Source organism: Rhamphochromis longiceps, linkage group LG13 (genome assembly GCF_057381845.1).
Source record: "Rhamphochromis longiceps isolate RC_006_pf linkage group LG13, R_longiceps_female_GT1.1, whole genome shotgun sequence".
Classification (NCBI taxonomy): Eukaryota; Metazoa; Chordata; class Actinopteri; order Cichliformes; family Cichlidae; genus Rhamphochromis; species Rhamphochromis longiceps.
The window spans coordinates 12,250,847-12,267,815 of NC_140569.1; the positions used below are offsets into that span (position 1 = coordinate 12,250,847).

At 38.8% G+C, this 16,969-nt stretch overlaps 1 protein-coding gene across 3 annotated transcripts in view; it reads left to right on the forward strand.

Annotated features, from left to right (window-relative positions):
* The first annotated feature begins 1,669 nt into the window (after positions 1 to 1,669).
* wapla (WAPL cohesin release factor a) overlaps positions 1,670 to 16,969 on the forward strand; it is a 28,070-nt gene continuing 12,770 nt past the window's right edge. Inside the window, exons 1-19 of one of the 3 annotated variants that reach the window (XM_085427699.1) lie at positions 1,670 to 1,984; positions 2,603 to 3,016; positions 3,179 to 3,887; positions 4,969 to 5,267; positions 5,443 to 5,576; positions 6,731 to 6,826; positions 8,055 to 8,216; positions 8,771 to 8,907; positions 10,305 to 10,416; positions 11,156 to 11,386; positions 11,891 to 12,002; positions 12,126 to 12,223; positions 12,515 to 12,591; positions 13,055 to 13,230; positions 13,522 to 13,637; positions 13,757 to 13,972; positions 14,670 to 14,871; positions 16,353 to 16,441; positions 16,542 to 16,637. In XM_085427699.1, coding sequence (XP_085283825.1) covers positions 2,629 to 3,016; positions 3,179 to 3,887; positions 4,969 to 5,267; positions 5,443 to 5,576; positions 6,731 to 6,826; positions 8,055 to 8,216; positions 8,771 to 8,907; positions 10,305 to 10,416; positions 11,156 to 11,386; positions 11,891 to 12,002; positions 12,126 to 12,223; positions 12,515 to 12,591; positions 13,055 to 13,230; positions 13,522 to 13,637; positions 13,757 to 13,972; positions 14,670 to 14,871; positions 16,353 to 16,441; positions 16,542 to 16,637 — 3,450 coding nt within the window. In that variant the 5' untranslated portion in view covers positions 1,670 to 1,984; positions 2,603 to 2,628. The remainder of the gene's footprint in view (positions 1,985 to 2,602; positions 3,017 to 3,178; positions 3,888 to 4,968; positions 5,268 to 5,442; positions 5,577 to 6,730; positions 6,827 to 8,054; positions 8,217 to 8,770; positions 8,908 to 10,304; positions 10,417 to 11,155; positions 11,387 to 11,890; positions 12,003 to 12,125; positions 12,224 to 12,514; positions 12,592 to 13,054; positions 13,231 to 13,521; positions 13,638 to 13,756; positions 13,973 to 14,669; positions 14,872 to 16,352; positions 16,442 to 16,541; positions 16,638 to 16,969) is intronic. The other 2 variants (XM_085427696.1, XM_085427698.1) reach the window with 2 other exon arrangements.

The window sequence follows — 16,969 nt, forward strand, 5'->3', positions numbered from 1 at the left end:
TTTTCATGCTTTTAAGGAGATGTTGTGAGGTTTGTTCTGGATGAGTAATGCTCAGTTCAGTGTTGATACAGTTGGGACCACTTGGCCCTGAAGACCCAGGCTGTTGGAACGAACTATGTATTCATTTGACACCATCTGTGCCCCAGGCTAGTGCCAGCGTGGGTGATATATACATGATTTCTGTTTACAGTATGTTGGATGTGTTTAAAAATTCACTCCACTGGGTATAGAACAATCAGATTTGGCAGCATACAACAACATTTATATTGATCGTGTAAGATATTATGTTATGCTAAGAAAACAACTAGAAGAATTTAAGTAACATAACACTCTTCCATGTGTCTGATATGAAAATCAAGATAAAAATACTGTGAAAATTGGAATTCTTCCTGTTTGGATGTATTACCTTAAGTATCCTAGTTTGAAGTAATTACAGAAGATTGTTTTTCCTGGATTAAAGCATTGGCTCTTTCAAATATATTTTTTTAATTTTCTCACTTAAATCTAAGTGTGTGTAGCCATCATGTGCCTTTTTGTTTGAGACATAATTGCAAGTGGCCCCATTAAAACACATCCTCAACACAACGAACTTTTACATTTGGGTCCAAAAAATAAAATTAAAAAGGCTCAGCAGTGCTGTGCAAAAGTCTCGAGCCACTACTCTTTTCTTCATGAGTTCTTCAGGCTATTTGAAGGTCTTTCAAACATAAAAGGGCAGGGAACAGCCAGTGTTTATCTTCATATATTAGACAATTTTGCCAAGACATAATTTTAAACTGTAACTTTGGGCATTTTGTTACGAGCAACGGGTCACAAAAACATCTTTTGTTTCCCTTTTTTTATAGAACCTTTAAAAATTGTGAAAGATAACACAGTTCAACAGACATAAAACTGTATTTTTGAACCATAACGTTCATTTTCAAAGAGCTATTTGCTGAAAACTTTGCATACCTCAACATGGTGTCAAGGGTGTCCTAAAAAATTGATTAAGCTGGATAAGTGGAGGACAAAAGAAATAGCTGGCCTAAAAACTGCCTACATTAAATGAACAGTAACTGAAAGTCATGTCCTTAAGAAATAGGAAACAATATTTAAGCAAAGACCAGACACAGCAACCCGGCGGTGTTAATGATCTTGTCAAAATGTATCACAATATGAATGCAGACCTGCCTTGCAATACTGAAAAGCATCTGTTTAATGAAAAATAACTGTTTAATTTTGCAGCATAAAAACAATCCAAACTCACTGCTAATGTAGTAAAACATACTTGCATGGAAAAACACACAAATATAAATGAGAGGTGGAATTTACACAGTATTGCATGTGTAAAGGGTTTCATTAGAAGATTAGATTCGGAAATTAGACCCTTTAAGCTGTTCACAAATGTATAAATTGAGTGGACCGATGCAAATATTGAGTGACCATTTTTTAATATTGCATCTGTTCTTTCCCAAAGAAGGTCTATGGATAGAACTAATGCCGATCACGGCCGTTCATTTAGCTTCTCTTTGGCACGTCTTCAAGTTCAACCCAAGTAATGTGGTCCTCTTGCGCCCCCTATTGTTTGTTTTGGTTTAATTTTTAAACCAATCGAAGTCGCGTTTGCTCACAAAGTCTCAACGCACAGGAAACCTTTCCTGTTGCTGGTTGGTCGATTGCCTTCGACCAGCCCTTTACATGAGGGTCTTGCCAAGCATCGAGGAGGGAGGGGATATTTTAATGGCCGTCCGTAGCACTACAAAATGCAAAAAGTCCGGATTATCTACCATATATAGACTGTTACAGGCACCGATGCGTTAAGTACGCATTTCTGTGTTGATAAGCATCGCTGCGTGGACATATTCGGAATAGAGATGTCTTTGTAATGGTGTTTGTACTCTGCTGAGCGGACTTTACCCGCTTGATTTGTGTGCGAGTGGGAAATCAGGCCTAGCCGGCTGGCTAAAAAACAAGCGGACGGTTAGCCTTTCGCTGGAGTTAAAAGGTAACACTGCATTATTACTCATTTGTAATTACGGACGATTTCTGCACCATAGTATTTCCATTCAGACCATTACGTCAAAAGACTAAAACTTGTTTCAAACGCAAGGTTTCTGACATTTGAGGCAGCCAGGTGAGAAATGTAAACAGACTTACGTTAGCATAGTTAGCCATGTTAAGCTAATGGCTAGTGGCTAACTTTATAGTAGTTAACTTTACAAACAAGGGCTGACTGAGCTAGAGTTAACACAGTACTTAGCTGTCCTGTAAGTATGTGCTGATAGGTAAAGAGTTTCAAATTGTATTAAAGTTGCTCTAAATCGTTCACGCTTTCTGTCGTGTTGCTCACATTTACCGATGATGGTTTGGAAAGCTATACCGCTTGAGCTAGCTATGCTAACTTTGTGCGCTACCAGCCAACAGCTGAAACATAACTTAGCCGGATTAATATAAATAACATTCCCCAAACCACTCATGACGATTACAGCCTGTTTTTGTTTTATTTTTTTTTTTAAACACTCCTTTGCTAAGTCGTTCGTATCAATTTAAGTGCGCAGATTATAATGTTCTTGATGATCTATTGGTATAGTAAATGTTTTATTGTCTCTGCTGCTGTTCACAGGGAATATGTAACATAGAGCAGCCAACATGACATCCAGATTCGGCAAAACGTACAACCGCAAAGGTGGGGAGGCTAACTCGAAATTTGAGGAGGTCTTTTCCAATAAAAAGCCCACTCTGACCACCAAATGGGGGGAGACCACCTACAAGGCTCAGCTCGGAGCCAAACGGCCTTTGTTAAAACCTGACGTTTCTGAGGTCCCCAAAAGGCCCAGGCTTGAGGACAGTGATAGTGAGGAAGACCCGTTTGGCTTTGACAGTGATGAAGAGTCCAAGACTGTAACCTCCCACAACGTGTCGCAGGCAAAAGTTGCTGAAGGGGAGGTGATGAAGACCACCACAGTGCAAAGCACTGGGACAGCCGCTGTTGTGACTTATGCACAGTCCTCTGCATGTTCAACAGCCACATTCACGAGTAAGTTTTCATTTTTTTCCATGCACTTTTTTAAACTCCTTATCCAAATTTATTTTAACCTGCTTATTTAAGTTTTACAGTGATTTCTAACTATTATAGAAGCATAGTAGTTCCTGTCTTTTGTTTAAACAAACCTGCATTTATCTTCTCTTTTGTTCAAAGGCAAACAAAAAACAGAGGAGAAAGTAGGTAAAAATAACCAGCCGTGGTACAAAAGTGAATCACAGAGCAGCCAGAAACCTGCATGGGGGACCTCTTTGTCAAGCACAGTCCTCTCTGATGATCAGAACTTCTCCCAGAGGTCCACCTCCTCCTCTCCTAATATAGACACATCTGTTAAACTGTTCACTGATGTGCCAGGTGGTAGCAGGGACTTCCAATCCTCATCTTCTTGTGATGGCTTGCTGTCAGATGAAATGAAAGGTGCAGAGGTGGAGCCTTCAGCGGAGGCCCCACCAGAGCCAGTGGACAATATTCCCCCTTCCCCATTTACCCTGAGGGCCTCAAATTGCAAAAAATACCAGCGGCCAGGCCGTCCTGACAAATCATCGTCTGAACTTGCAGAAAGTAACAGCAACAAGTCCACTGATGGTGCAAGTGCCCAAGATAAGCCCAACAGTGCCCTTTCTGCTGGTGCAAGTAGTACTGCTGCCAGTGCTAAAACAGCAGCCAAGCCTGTGGGAAGGGGTGGTGGGAGGGTACGGGACTACACGGTTCTCCACCCTTCCTGCCTGTCAGTGTGCAATGTCACCATCCAGGACTCAATGGAGCGGAGCATTGACGAACTGGTCAGCCTCGCTCCCCCAGCTGACCTTGGAGAAGCAGGGCAGATGAAGAAGAAATCAGATGCACCACCACCCAAACCTACTAGGTAAGGCTGATAGTTCTGTGTCTTAAAAGCCACATTGCAGGGAGAATTCTCAAAATACTATGTTCTGAATTCTTATTTAAACAATTGTAGCCTATCCACCATTGCTAATTACATGGATGGGTGACTTGAGTATATTTTCTTGTGTCATTCAAGATTTTGTTTTTGTAGTAAATATTTTCAGGTTAAATATTTATTACCGTGTATACACGATACCATAAGGCAGCCATCATGTGGTAGGTTAGTAATTTAAATATAATAATACATACTACCTTATATCTTACTTCATTGTGTGCTCATACACACTTTGCTTCATCTCTCACTAGTACTGGGTCTTATAAAAATGTCATTCATTCATATTCTGAGGAACAAAGTGCAGACGCTACTGAAGTTCAGGTTTAATAAAGATTTCATTGGCACTTAGATTATGCTTTCATGTATCGTATTGTTATACAGTATTGGCCAGACTTTTGCTCTGAAAGAATGTGCTTTACCTTGATGTGTCCCTGGCTTTAAAATTCAAAGTTTCGGGTCATACTTTGAAGTTTGATATGTTCTTGCGCTTTCATTTCATTGCTTTTGAGAGGCAGGTCAGATTGAATCACCAGTGGCAAGAGAGGCAGCAGGGAGTGAACCTTTAGTTTGTTAGATTAATGTTAAATCCCCTCTAACAAGTCAAAATGGCAGATGGTGGCAAAAATGTGTGCTCTGTCTGTGTCATTGTGTGTGTGATCTCATCTCATGTCAGCCATTTATACGGAATTAACTTGATAAGAATTATTTTTAAACTAAACTATTGACATCAACTATTTGGAGAAACGTGCATTAGTGTTTGTTCTATATTGTAAAGTCTACAGTTTTTTAGATGTCTCTAAACAGTAACATTTATTGACAAAAAAGCTTTCTATTCACTCAGCTAAGTAATTTTAGGCACCCACTTTGAAATCCCATTTTCTTTTCTTTGTTTCTACAAAAGAGTTTTTTCTTTGTCCTGCTTCAGTTTCTATCTCCTTTGAAAAATCCCATAAGGCACAATACTTCAAAACAAAATAATCTAAAAAAAAAAAATTCTTCTTGTTTGTAGGTTCAGACCCACACAGACAAAGACCAAGAAGACCAAGACCGAGACCAAGCTAGAGTTCTTTGGCTTTGAGGACAAAGAGGACCAGGAGGGGGAGGAGGGTTCAGAAGCTGGCAAGAGTAGCTACAAGATCAAGTACTTTGGCTTTGATGACCTGAGTGAGAGTGACAGTGATGATGAGAGCTCCCAAGCCAAAGAAAAGAAGGCCAGGAAGGCAGCCGCAGCCTTAGCTGCTTTGAGCTCCAGCGTGGATAGCCCTCATACCAGTGACTCTCAAGACAGTCATGCTAGCAGTAATACAGGTAAAAGCAGTAATTGTCATTTTATTGCATGATCCAATGTAACGACATAAACTTCAAACCTCTCTTTAAATTAGAAGTGCTTGGATGACCCACTTTGGTTAATATTCCATCCATTTACAAACTCATGCTTTTTTTTTTTTTTTCCCTTTAATCATCAACAATCTGGTTTATCCAGCAGATGCCTTTGACTTTTCCGATGACTCAAGTCCTGGTGGTACCGAGGGCCAGAAAGCACGCTCAGGGAAGCCAAGTGACAAATCCAAGGACGTCGGCAGTGGACTGAAAAAGATTTTCAGTGGACCCAAAAAGGTATTTAAGCATGTTTTAAAATTGGCCGTGTGTTTCTTGGCTCGCTTTTCAACCAAATGTTTTCTTTGTCCTGTGCCATCCAGTGTCTTTGAATATTTGCCCATGAGACTTTTTTTTTTTTTTTTTTTAAACAACTGCATAGACAAGGGATAGGCACAAACCTTTTAACTGCAGTCTGATCAATCTAAGTGTCTCAGTACAAGTCATCTAGCACTTTTGATGACCTTACTCCTGACCAGGGTTTAAAGCAGGTCTGACACGTCTTGGCTTATTGATGTTTAGATGACATTTACATAACAGAATGCCCAGCTTGTCTGAAAATAGCCTGAGATAACGAGAGTGAGGAGAGCATCAGAGAAAAATAGAGCAAGTGGGCGGGTAAGAGGCTCGATTGAAAACTAAATTTATATGGTTGTCATTTTATGTAATCCAATTCTGTGATTCAGCAGTGATGCAGGTTAGAACTACAGTCAGAGACTTAAGGCATTGAACTGTGATGCCCAGGGAATAACTTTTGACAGCAGTCTCCTTTGAATCCCATAAATGTGCGTTCAGTAGCATGCATGGGTTTCCACTTTGAAGGGGATTTGGATATTACCTCTTCATCAGGCACATATTTTCTCATAACTCTGCTTTGATTTGTAATGCTGTGCTGTTTTGTGTAATGCCCACATTTTCTCTCTTTATCTAGATCATGTTTTGAAGTGGCTTTGGGTTATTTGTAGTCTGTCTTACTAATTCTGTGTAGTTATTCTTTCTACTTCCTCAGCAAAACTTCCTACATTGTCTTTGTACGATATAATTGAGTTTCACAATCTGTCATTTTCAGGAAATGTTTTGTGCTGCTTGGGGACTGTTGTGTTCTACACTGAGGCTGCTGTTGTCTTAGTCTATCAACATGAATTCAGCATGCAGTGTTTATGGGTTCAGTTCTGCTCATTTACAGCTGGAACGTGGTATTCTTTAGAGAATAAAATATTGGCATATAGGTTGTTGTTGTAATTTTTTTAATTTATTTTTTTTAAACTGTCATCACTGAAATGCACCAATCTGAAAGCACCATCAGTATTTTCTTATGCCAGCTGTTAGTAATCACTAAATATGTGTATCCGTTTAGTTAACTGACAAATTTTTAAGTTCTTGCTGTGTTTCAGTCTCCTGCTAAAGCTGTGTACAATGCTCGCCACTGGAACCAGCCCGAACCTGAAGAAATGCCTGTGCCTCCAGTCTCTCGATCTCAGACTGCTCCGGTAAGATACTGTATTTTGCCTGTAGACTGTAGACTGTTAGTAAAAGATGGACAGAATGTGGCATCATCTATTAGCTTCTTAAACCTGCATTTTGAAGCCATAATATTTGTGTTTTAGCTGCTGGTATGTTGACTTTGTTGATGTAGAGACCATATTTAGGCCAGTTGGTGGGGTGCTAAATCATCAGCTGATCCTAGCAAAGCACAAACACGGGTATCTGCTTATTAACAGAATTATAATACTTGAATTTCAGTCACTGAAACTGAATATCAAACTTTTCGGATGGGCTGTGCCACCTGGCAAGCCATATTACTCATCAGATAAGTACATTAAAAATGCTTCAAAAGTTCAGTCTAGTCCAGTTGAGTACTGAAGGTAAAGTATTGCACAAAATCCACTGTAGCTAATGTTAGCACGCCTTTCAGTTTTAAGCTATAATAAAATGTCAATGTGAGCTATTAAAAAATCAGATATTATGGGGGAGGAAGTTGGCTATGTAGACTAAATCTGTTCTTTGTGCCAGGTGTTCTTTTCATGGCTGAAGCTAGGCATTTTAAAATACCACAAGTCAATCACACATTGATTAATTTTGGAGCCAAACTCAAATTGCTATAAGAGAAGCCACAGTTTTTTTTCCCTCGTCTTAATTTTTCAGCAAGGTTACTGCTTGGTTTACTTGTCAGGAACTGGAACAAAAATGTAAATCTGTCATTGTGAGTAAAGAGTGTATTTGTATGTTTAAAGTTCTCATTAGGGTGTATACATTCATTTTGCACAGAGAGGGTAAACACTATTACTGGGTTATGTAAAGAAAATGCTATTAACTAGCGCCATTTATTTGTGTTTGTGTTCTTAATGTCCACATATTAGGATACTGTTTACTGGTCTCTTAGTAATCCACAATTTCTGTATTAATTGCTCTAATTAGTATTGCTGTTCAAGTGAAATTACTTTTCCAGGCAAGTGAAGTTTGCTTGTATGTTTTGTATTGAATTACCCCAATGGAAATAATGTTTGTTTAGAGACTAGCTAATCAGACTCTGGCGACTGGGATTTAAAAGTTATTGTTAACTTTGCACTACCTCGTCTGACATCTGTTAACAGCACTTATTAAAGACTTGTGTGGTTAACAGACTGTTCAGCTGTGGTAAATCTTGTGGACATGTCATTAAACAGATTTTGTTGCTTTGGTATGAGCCCCGTTTCTCAGCTTCTTTTTTGTCCTTAGGCTATTTTATCGAGCAGCAGCAAGGACAGCAACTCCCATAAAGATGACGGCTTGTTCAAAGCTCCTCCACCGCCACCCAAAGTCATTAAGTCAGAGACCATCCCCACACGACTCAACCAGGATATTGTCACAGCACTCAAATGCAGAAAAGAAGACAAGGAGGTGAGTCCAGGTTACACAGATTTGCTGAGTAACAGCAGTTGTTAGATAAATCTTTCTGATCAGTTTTTACTTCACATTTTGTTTGCTTGCCAGTATGAATTACCCCTAGCCCCCCCTTTTCCCCCCCTTCCTTTTTAAACACTCAGCCAGTGAAGGGTTGGCATTCATTTGATGTGTGCCAGTGCTACTCCCATACAGCTTGTGTCATTTACAGATGGGCCTTCTGGCCCCAGATCAGGCTGTTAGCCACAGATCCCCTGAGGTTAAATGGCTTCAGCTACACTAAGCTGTCACCACACACTGATTCTGTTATAAACCCAGGTCCTCCATCCTGTGTCGTGCTGAGCCCCCTCACAGTGTGACTGCTGATATAGATATACATACAGTGTCAACTGCTGATCATACTGACCTGAAGCTTTTGCTGGCTGTGAAACCAATAGAGGAATTTAGAAATGTGAGCAATTTGCTGTGTGTGTGTGTGAGCAATTTGAGGGTCTGGACAGATGCAGTGCTTCTCAATTAGCTACAATTAACCCCATTTCCCTTACTACCAGCTGTATACTGTGGTGCAGCATGTGAAACACTTCAACGATGTGGTGGAGTTTGGAGAGAATCAAGAGTTCACAGATGATTTTGAGTACCTGGAGACGGGGCTCAAGAGTAGTCAGCCGCTCAACACAAGATGCCTTAGGTAAGTTTAATAACCAGCTGGGAATTTTTCTTTGTTGTGTTGTAGAGGAACATTTCTATATTTGGTCTGATTTTAATTTCTTTGTTGTGACTTGCTAAATGTTACTTAGTTTACAAAGTTCAGTGACTGGTACAAGCATATGCCAGTTAATATTTCATAAAAGTACCTAAAACCAAAATTCATAAAGTAAGTTATTATTCTTGCAACAAAGTAGTAGGAGGTAGAAAACGCAGAGTTAATACTTTAAAAACAAGCACAGATGATCAATTTTAATTGAATTGCACTCCAGCCCAGAGACTTCATGTGTAGCTAAAGTTCTCAATCATTTCTGTCCCTTTGCATTTGCTCGCCTCCCTTCCACCGTTGTGCCTCAGCCTGTTAATCACATTTTACTTCCAATTGTGATTTTTCACTTGCAGCGTTTATGAATAATAAAAAAAAATATATCCAAGATTAAACTAATATTGTTCTGCGTTCATTTTCACAGCATTGCTCTCTCATTGAAACCATGAAAAAATAATTATTGATCATGTGTCACTGATTAACTAAATGTGATAACAAAATCACATTTAGTTAAAACATTGAAACTATGATGTAAATCACACTTCTTATCCAATGTTTTCATAGGATTTAAGTGATTTTATTCATAATTTAAACTAGAAATGCAGTACAGGTAGTTAATGTGTGGCCATACACCACACCCAATCCGATATTTACATTATGTCTGGGCTAATATATGTAAAACATTAGCACTTCTGAAGGTGTCTCACACCTGGGACACCAACAAGTTTTCACTGTATGTTTACAATGTTGTACATCAAACTGGTCAAGTAATGACTGAAGAGCTTCAAATAACTGTCATAATGAGTTGAGATGATGATGATGATAATAAAATTATAATTAACTATAATAATAAACTAAATTAGTTTTACATTGTATTTTTTTTTTCGTCCTATAGTCTTTTTTTTGTATTTATTTGTTTTTACTTATTGCTACCTATTGAATAAATTGGACATTTTTTTTTATTTGTGATATATGAAGTTACAGAATTAGAAAGGTGATGTTTAAGTCAACACTGACATTTCCTTACACATAAAAGAATCATTCCCAGTCTCTTTCTCACACTGAGAAAAACAGCTTAATAATTTAATGCTTGCATTGGATCCATGCTGTGCATCAGCAGAAAGCCAAAGTCAGGCTGTTGTTGTTTTATACCATTAGAACATTGGATTGATGCATAGCATGGGCAACATTGAAGCCTTAGTCTTTAAATCTTTCCCTATATTTCTTTAGTTTGCCATTTGTGACATTTTAATTTAAAAGTAGGCTGATTTCATTGTCATAAATCTATCTTTAACATTCCCTCTATTCTCCACTTTCCTCCCTCATTTCTCCAGTATAATCAGCCTGGCCACACGGTGTGCCATGCCCAGTTTCAGGATGCACCTGAGGGCAAGAGGGAAAGTCGCACAGGTCTTCAAAATGCTCAACGATGCTCCACAACACCCGGTCAGTCAAAGTTTTGTTTTTAATTAATTATTTTTTTGTCACCTCCTGCCACAATCTCTTTCTATCATCTCCCTTGAAGTTTTGACAGATGGTAATACAATGTTTGAATAACTTGTGCTTTCACAATTTATTTTGTGACATGAACCATTACTTTTCCATCTAAGATGAAGTGTTGAATCACGAGCCCTGTTTCTTCGGTATTAAATTATCAAAATGCAAGAAGAGTGCAAGGAGACCTCAGTAGTTATTCAAATGACATCCCAGGGTTAGATATGCACACGTATAAATAGGTTTGTGATTTTATTTTTTGCTCAACAAGTAGGTTTTCTGTTGTTAATGTAGTGTCTTAAAATATATTAGTCTTTCCTTTAAATAAGCGAAGAGCTTGTGGTGGGTATTATGTTTTTATGATATGGCAGTATTTGTGACCGGATGGACCTTTTTTGATGTCAGTTTGTCTTAATCTTTATTTTATTTATTTCTTTTGTGTGTATTTTCTGTTTTTCTCTTGGTGCTGTTTTTAACATATTCTTTGTATTCTGGTTGTAATCCTTGACTGAATAGCACTTTGAATCAACTCATGTTGTTTTTATATATATCTAAGTATAAATTTTGTAATTTTGAGAACTATGTAGTGAAAGTGACACACAATAAGCTTTTTCTTACTGATCCAGAGCTTTCTCCATATGATCTACACTGCCTGCACCCCTTTGTAAAACCTGATCTGTCATTTTATCAGAACCTCGCTCTGTGCACGGCTGCACTGATGTACATTTTGAGCCGGGATCGTCTTAACATGGATCTGGACAGGGCATGTCTGGAGCTAATGATCAAGCTGCTGGAACTAGACCAGGACTACTCGGGTCACCAGGATCAGCTCACAGCAAAGGAGATGGCAAAGGTCAAAGAGAAGATCAGGAAATTGTGCGAGACTGTGCACAACAAGCACCTTGACTTAGAAAACATCACGGTAGGTTGTCCATCAATAAAGAAATCATAACATCATCACATAACTGGTGAATCTTGGATTTAATCAGTAACCACAGTCTCTTGTTCATATATTTATTGAATAAGCAACACTATGTACATTTTTAAACTACTTTAATGGAAAGGTTTTTCATAAAAATATAATCTGTCAGTCTGACCTCTTTGTATGCACCCCCTTCTGCATGCAAATACACTAATCTTACTGCAGCTCAGCTGTCAGTTTTGACCTGTCACAACTGATCGACAATATTTCAGTCAGAAAAGTTGCTGATTTGATAAAATGACAGCATTAATATTACATATGCTTTACTACCTAGTAATGTTTTCTTGGTGAACTGGTTTATATTTCTTCTTATCAAGCTTAATTAGGGGGGAAAATGTGTGTTTTAGTGTAGACGACTTTTACAATAGTGGGTTTGTAATACAAGCATACATAAAATTCCAGTGATGTTTTTTTTAAACATGCTTCTGTCCTCTATCCCTGCAGACAGGGCACCTTGCCATGGAGACACTTCTGTCGTTAACCTCCAAGAGAGCTGGTGATTGGTTCAAAGAGGAGCTCCGGCTACTGGGAGGCCTGGACCATATTGTTGACAAAGGTGGGTGTTGGATACTAATGTGCTCAAAGCCATGCTGTACAGTGCATATGTGTATACCTATGCAACGATTTTGTTTGTCACGGTTTGTAATTGCCACATGTCGTGTGTGTTGCATTGCCACAGTGAAAGAGTGTGTTGACAACCTGAGCCAAGAGGATGACAAGGAGAACCTTGTAGCATCTTTATGGGGGGCTGAGAGGTGTCTGAGAGTGCTTGAAAGTGTAAGTACAGTTCTGTCAAGTTGGATTCTCTCTTGCACCAAAGTCACACTAGAGTGAGCCTCAAGGACAACAGTAATTGAGTACTAAGCTGTGAATTGGCTGGTGACCTTTGTTACCCGATTAAATGCCACTGAATGTGTCTTTATCAGCTATATCTTAAAATGCCATTCAGCTTTCCGAGCTAAACATAAAGGGTCTCCCTTAATTTTGTGTTTCTTGTCTTGTTTTCAAGGTTCTTGGTGTACTTTTTCCCTCTATTGATTTCATTTCTCTTTCGTCTCCTGCCAACAGGTTACAGTGCAGAACCCTGAAAATCAGAGTTACTTGATTGCCTACAAAGACTCTCAGCTTATTGTCTCCTCTGCCAGGTGAGCTACTGCTTACAGCTATTATTGACTGTCTACAGACATACTGGGACACAGTGGCTATCGTGACAACAGGTCCTTTTCACTTTGTCTCTTTTACTTTTTGTAAGATCATTTTACTCATCATCACCTCGGGGCAATTCTAAAGCTTCTCATGCCCATCAAAAACAACATTAGGGCAAATAAAAATAATCCTAGGATAATAGATTTGGATAAAGGTAACCACACCGATAACCAGGTCTGTGGTTTCTAAAATTGATAGCAAAAGTTAGATCTTAGTTTTAACCATGGATTCTTCTTAGTTTGCATTCATGAACACAGTATATCGAAGATCAATTGTGCTCAAGCTCGTTGCACTTTCTGCATTTAGGATTATCTTTCCACTCTGCACTTTAATATTTTTCTTTATTTCTGTTATGTCACTTTTTACTTTCTGTCAACAATATCTTTTTCTTACTTTTATCAGAGCTTTGCGATACTGTGAGGATATGATCCAGCGGTACAGCAGGGCATTAAACAACACCTCTCTGTCTTCATCGGCTGCTGCACTGCCTCACTGCAGCTTCACAAATGTGGGAAAGGCGGTGGAGGACTGTATGAGGGCTGTTATTGGAGTGCTGCTCAACCTTACCCATGACAATGGTATTCTCATTCCTTTTTCTTTTCTTATACTATTTATGGAAAACTGTAAAAACTCAATTTACTGTAGTTTTTTTGTTTGGATTGTAGTTCTATAAATATACAAAGATGAAATGGCTCATTGTGTACTTCTGTACAAAATGAATATATTCGTGTTAATGTGGTCAGCTAGAATTCAGTTGTATCTTGTATGATTATAGTCTGTACCGTGAGCTATAATATTCAGGTGCTTAGCAGGGAATCATGTTGACATGTGTGAGCAGAGGTTAATAATAAGGTTATTTTTGCCTACAGAGTGGGGAAGCACTAAGACGGGTGAACAGGATCAGCTAATAGTGACTGCTCTAAATTGTGTCCTTCAAGTCCCACGCTACATCCCCCAGGAGCAGCGATTTGACGTGCGTGTGCTGGTAAGGTTCTCTTCAACAACAGAAAACATCTTCGCAACGGCACAGTTGCTGACACGCTGTTTGGTAAGTTTATGTATGTATGTGAATGTCTCATTTGTGTATTCTGTGGTGTATACCAGGGTCTGGGTCTACTAATTAACCTTGTGGAGTACAGCTCCAGAAACCGCCACTGTCTGGTGGACATGGAGTACAATGTCGACGACACCTGTCTGGAAGACAGCCTCATGCAGCCTGCTGACCCAACGCAATCTGACACATTGGCAGAGTCAGCTGAGACTCAGGCAGATACGGCTGACAAGCCCAAGTCCTGCGGTGCTTTGGCTGCCCTGGTGAAGGTAGGAACTGTGCCAGAACTCATACATCAATATTTTAGCAGTCACTGGATGTGGCTCTCTTTTGTCTTTTTGTTTAAAAAAACAAACCAAACCCCCACAAAACAATAGTTTAATACAGTTTAAAGAGCTGAATACATCTTTCCTATTCTTAATTTAAGCAGAAACAAAGTGATTGGGTGTTGTGTTGCAATTTCTTTTGTCTGTATCATAGAACTCGTGAACCACTCATTTACCTGGTAACACATCTTTCTCGGGAGTGTTAAACATCTCTTCACTGCTTTAAATGCACACCTCTGTTTGCTCACAGTATTAAGTAATAAGCAAGTGTAAGTAAATGCTTGCTTGTTTGTGGATTAAAATTTCAAAATTAGGTTTTTATTTAGGTTTTTCTTTTTTAATCAATGTCACTGCAGCCAGAGTTCTTGCAGATTTTCAAAAAGTCTGGAAACTTTTAAAGAAAAAAAATGGCAATTAACCTCAAAATTACTTTTCATGCCCAAGTATTACAGGCTAGTTTCACAGTATTTGGCATGCCTATTTGCTTCCTAACTTTGCCAAGATGAAATACCTTTGCTGTCAAGCTAAACTGCCACTCTTTTATTCCCTTTGAATTATGAAAAATTTGCTGTGTTACTTGGCTCCTGTTTTTTGGCTTGTGTTTGGAGTTCACATCTGTTTATTTCCCCTGGAATCCCAGCTCTTCCTTGAGAGGGAGCGTGCTGCCATCCTGGCTGAGGCAAAGACTGACGACCTCATCAGTGAGGCCCCCAAACCGGCACTAGACCAAAGCGGAGAGTGGCAAGAGACATCAGGAGAGATCCAGTGGGTGGCATCCGAAACAAATGACAGCCAACCCGAGAAGAAAGAAGAGGAGGATGAAGAGTTGGACTTAAATAAAGGTAGATATTTTGGGGTTTGTGCATATAAGAGGAGCTGTTTGTAGCTTTGAGTAAAATTACAATCCAAATAAATGCTGACTCAATTTAAGCATGAGTTAATAATATCTGCAATAAGGATGAAGATACCAGTAACTATAAAGCTTTGAAAAATATCCCTATTAAGAATTCATTAACCGAATCTCTAATAAGGCTATTAAGGGAGACCACACTTGTCTTCAATAACAAAAACTTGTTTTTAAAACTAATTTATCCAACATTGCTCAGTTCTGGCTTTTCAAATGACATTCTCGCTGAATTTTACACACCAAATGATTGGGGGTGAGGAGGGGGTAGATTCACAACATTTATCCATAATGGGAATAATTTCATTTATTAATCCATTCATCTTAAAATTCTGAGTTTTGTGTATAAGCTGTGTAAGAAATTGTGCAGACAAAGGAAGGGCAGTTTCCTTTGAGATGACATTTCCAGTTTTTCTTTTTAATGTTTCCCAAAGTTTTAAAACTTCTAGATCGACATGGAGAAAACTTTTTCTTTTTTTTGAACTCGTAGATTCCTGATCTTTAAATTACTATGGGTTAGGATGGCCAGGTCGCACCCGTGGGTGTGCGACCTGTGGGTGTGCCGAGTGGGGTTTTCCCCACCCGGCACACCCACATCCACCCAATATTTTAAAAATATGTCATTGATTATTCTCTGTCTGTGTCTTTGGTAGAATTTTATCTCGCTGCATCACTTCTTTTTTTTTTTCCCAAAGAAAGGAAAATTGTTAAAGAAAAATCAAAGTGCTGTCTTCACAAGTTAAGCTTGTTTATAAAAGCCTGAATATAACACATAATTTTCAAATTGCTTGCTCTTAGTTTTTATTTATTTATGCCATTTAAAAAAACAAAACAATGATTTTTATTGAAAATAACATGGGAACCCCATAAGTATATCTGGGGGGGGGGATTGTTACAAGTCTCCACCATACTTTCTCTGGTCATTGAGTGATGTTGTGTCAGTTTGTCATGCAAGATCAACAGCTCTTGTTGTTTTGCCTTCAATGTTCTTCTCAGGCTTTGATGTAGAGTGCTGCCATGATTTTTGGCAAATTGACTTCTACACTTTAATCTGTTTAGCTTTAGCCTTGATGCTTTTCTCAGCTGCGTCGTTAGTTTCTGCCACAGCGCATGCTTTGCATCATAACAGGCTTTGCTAATGAATAATGAAACCTGTGTCCAGCTATTGTTACAGTTGATTAGTTTTTGCAGCTCCATTGAAGTTTAGGTTGCGAAATACAAACCTTTGTTCTTTAGTACTTGCTAGTCCTTTGAATGTGACCTCCATGAGCACTGTAAAACAGGAGTTAATGTTACTCTTGTGAACATCATGGACTCATTGTTTTTAATGCTGTGTAGAAGTGTTGGGTGAGCTGATCAGTGAATTACAGCTAAATATATATTGGGAAACCTTGTCTTTCTCCTTTGTGGTTACTGCAGCTCTGCAGCACGCAGGCAAGCATATGGAGGACAGCATTGTTGCTTCATACACAGCCCTGCTGCTGGGCTGCCTCTGTCAGGGCAGCCAGGTAAGAACCGGTGCAGATTTATACATTTTGTTTTGTCCAGATCTTTAAAAAAAATCTATAATATGTGTTGTTGCTCACTTCCTTTTTTTGCCATCCTCAGATTAATGTGACTACTGTGAGAGAAAACCTACCTAAAGGAGATTTCTCCATCATGACAGAAATGCTGAAGAAGTTCTTGAGCTTCATGAACCTCACTGTGAGTGTGACTATTCAGATCAGCCCTCTGTTATCAGTGTTACGTGATGATGCATGTTGAGATTGACGAAGTTTAAAATGATCTACAGTTATGCAAATACATGATGAATTATACAGGCTCAACAAATCAAAGTGTTTTTCTTAAAAAACAAACAAACAAAAAATACTTATATTTTAGTGACAGTGTAGTGAAAATACTGACACTGAAGGTCTTCGTCCTTTTTTTCCCCCTCCTCCTAACGCCTCTGAGTGTTGATGCAATCCTTGGCTTCAGGCAAATTAAACTGAAGATACAAAAAGCCGTTTAATTGGACCCATTGAGCAAAAGCACAT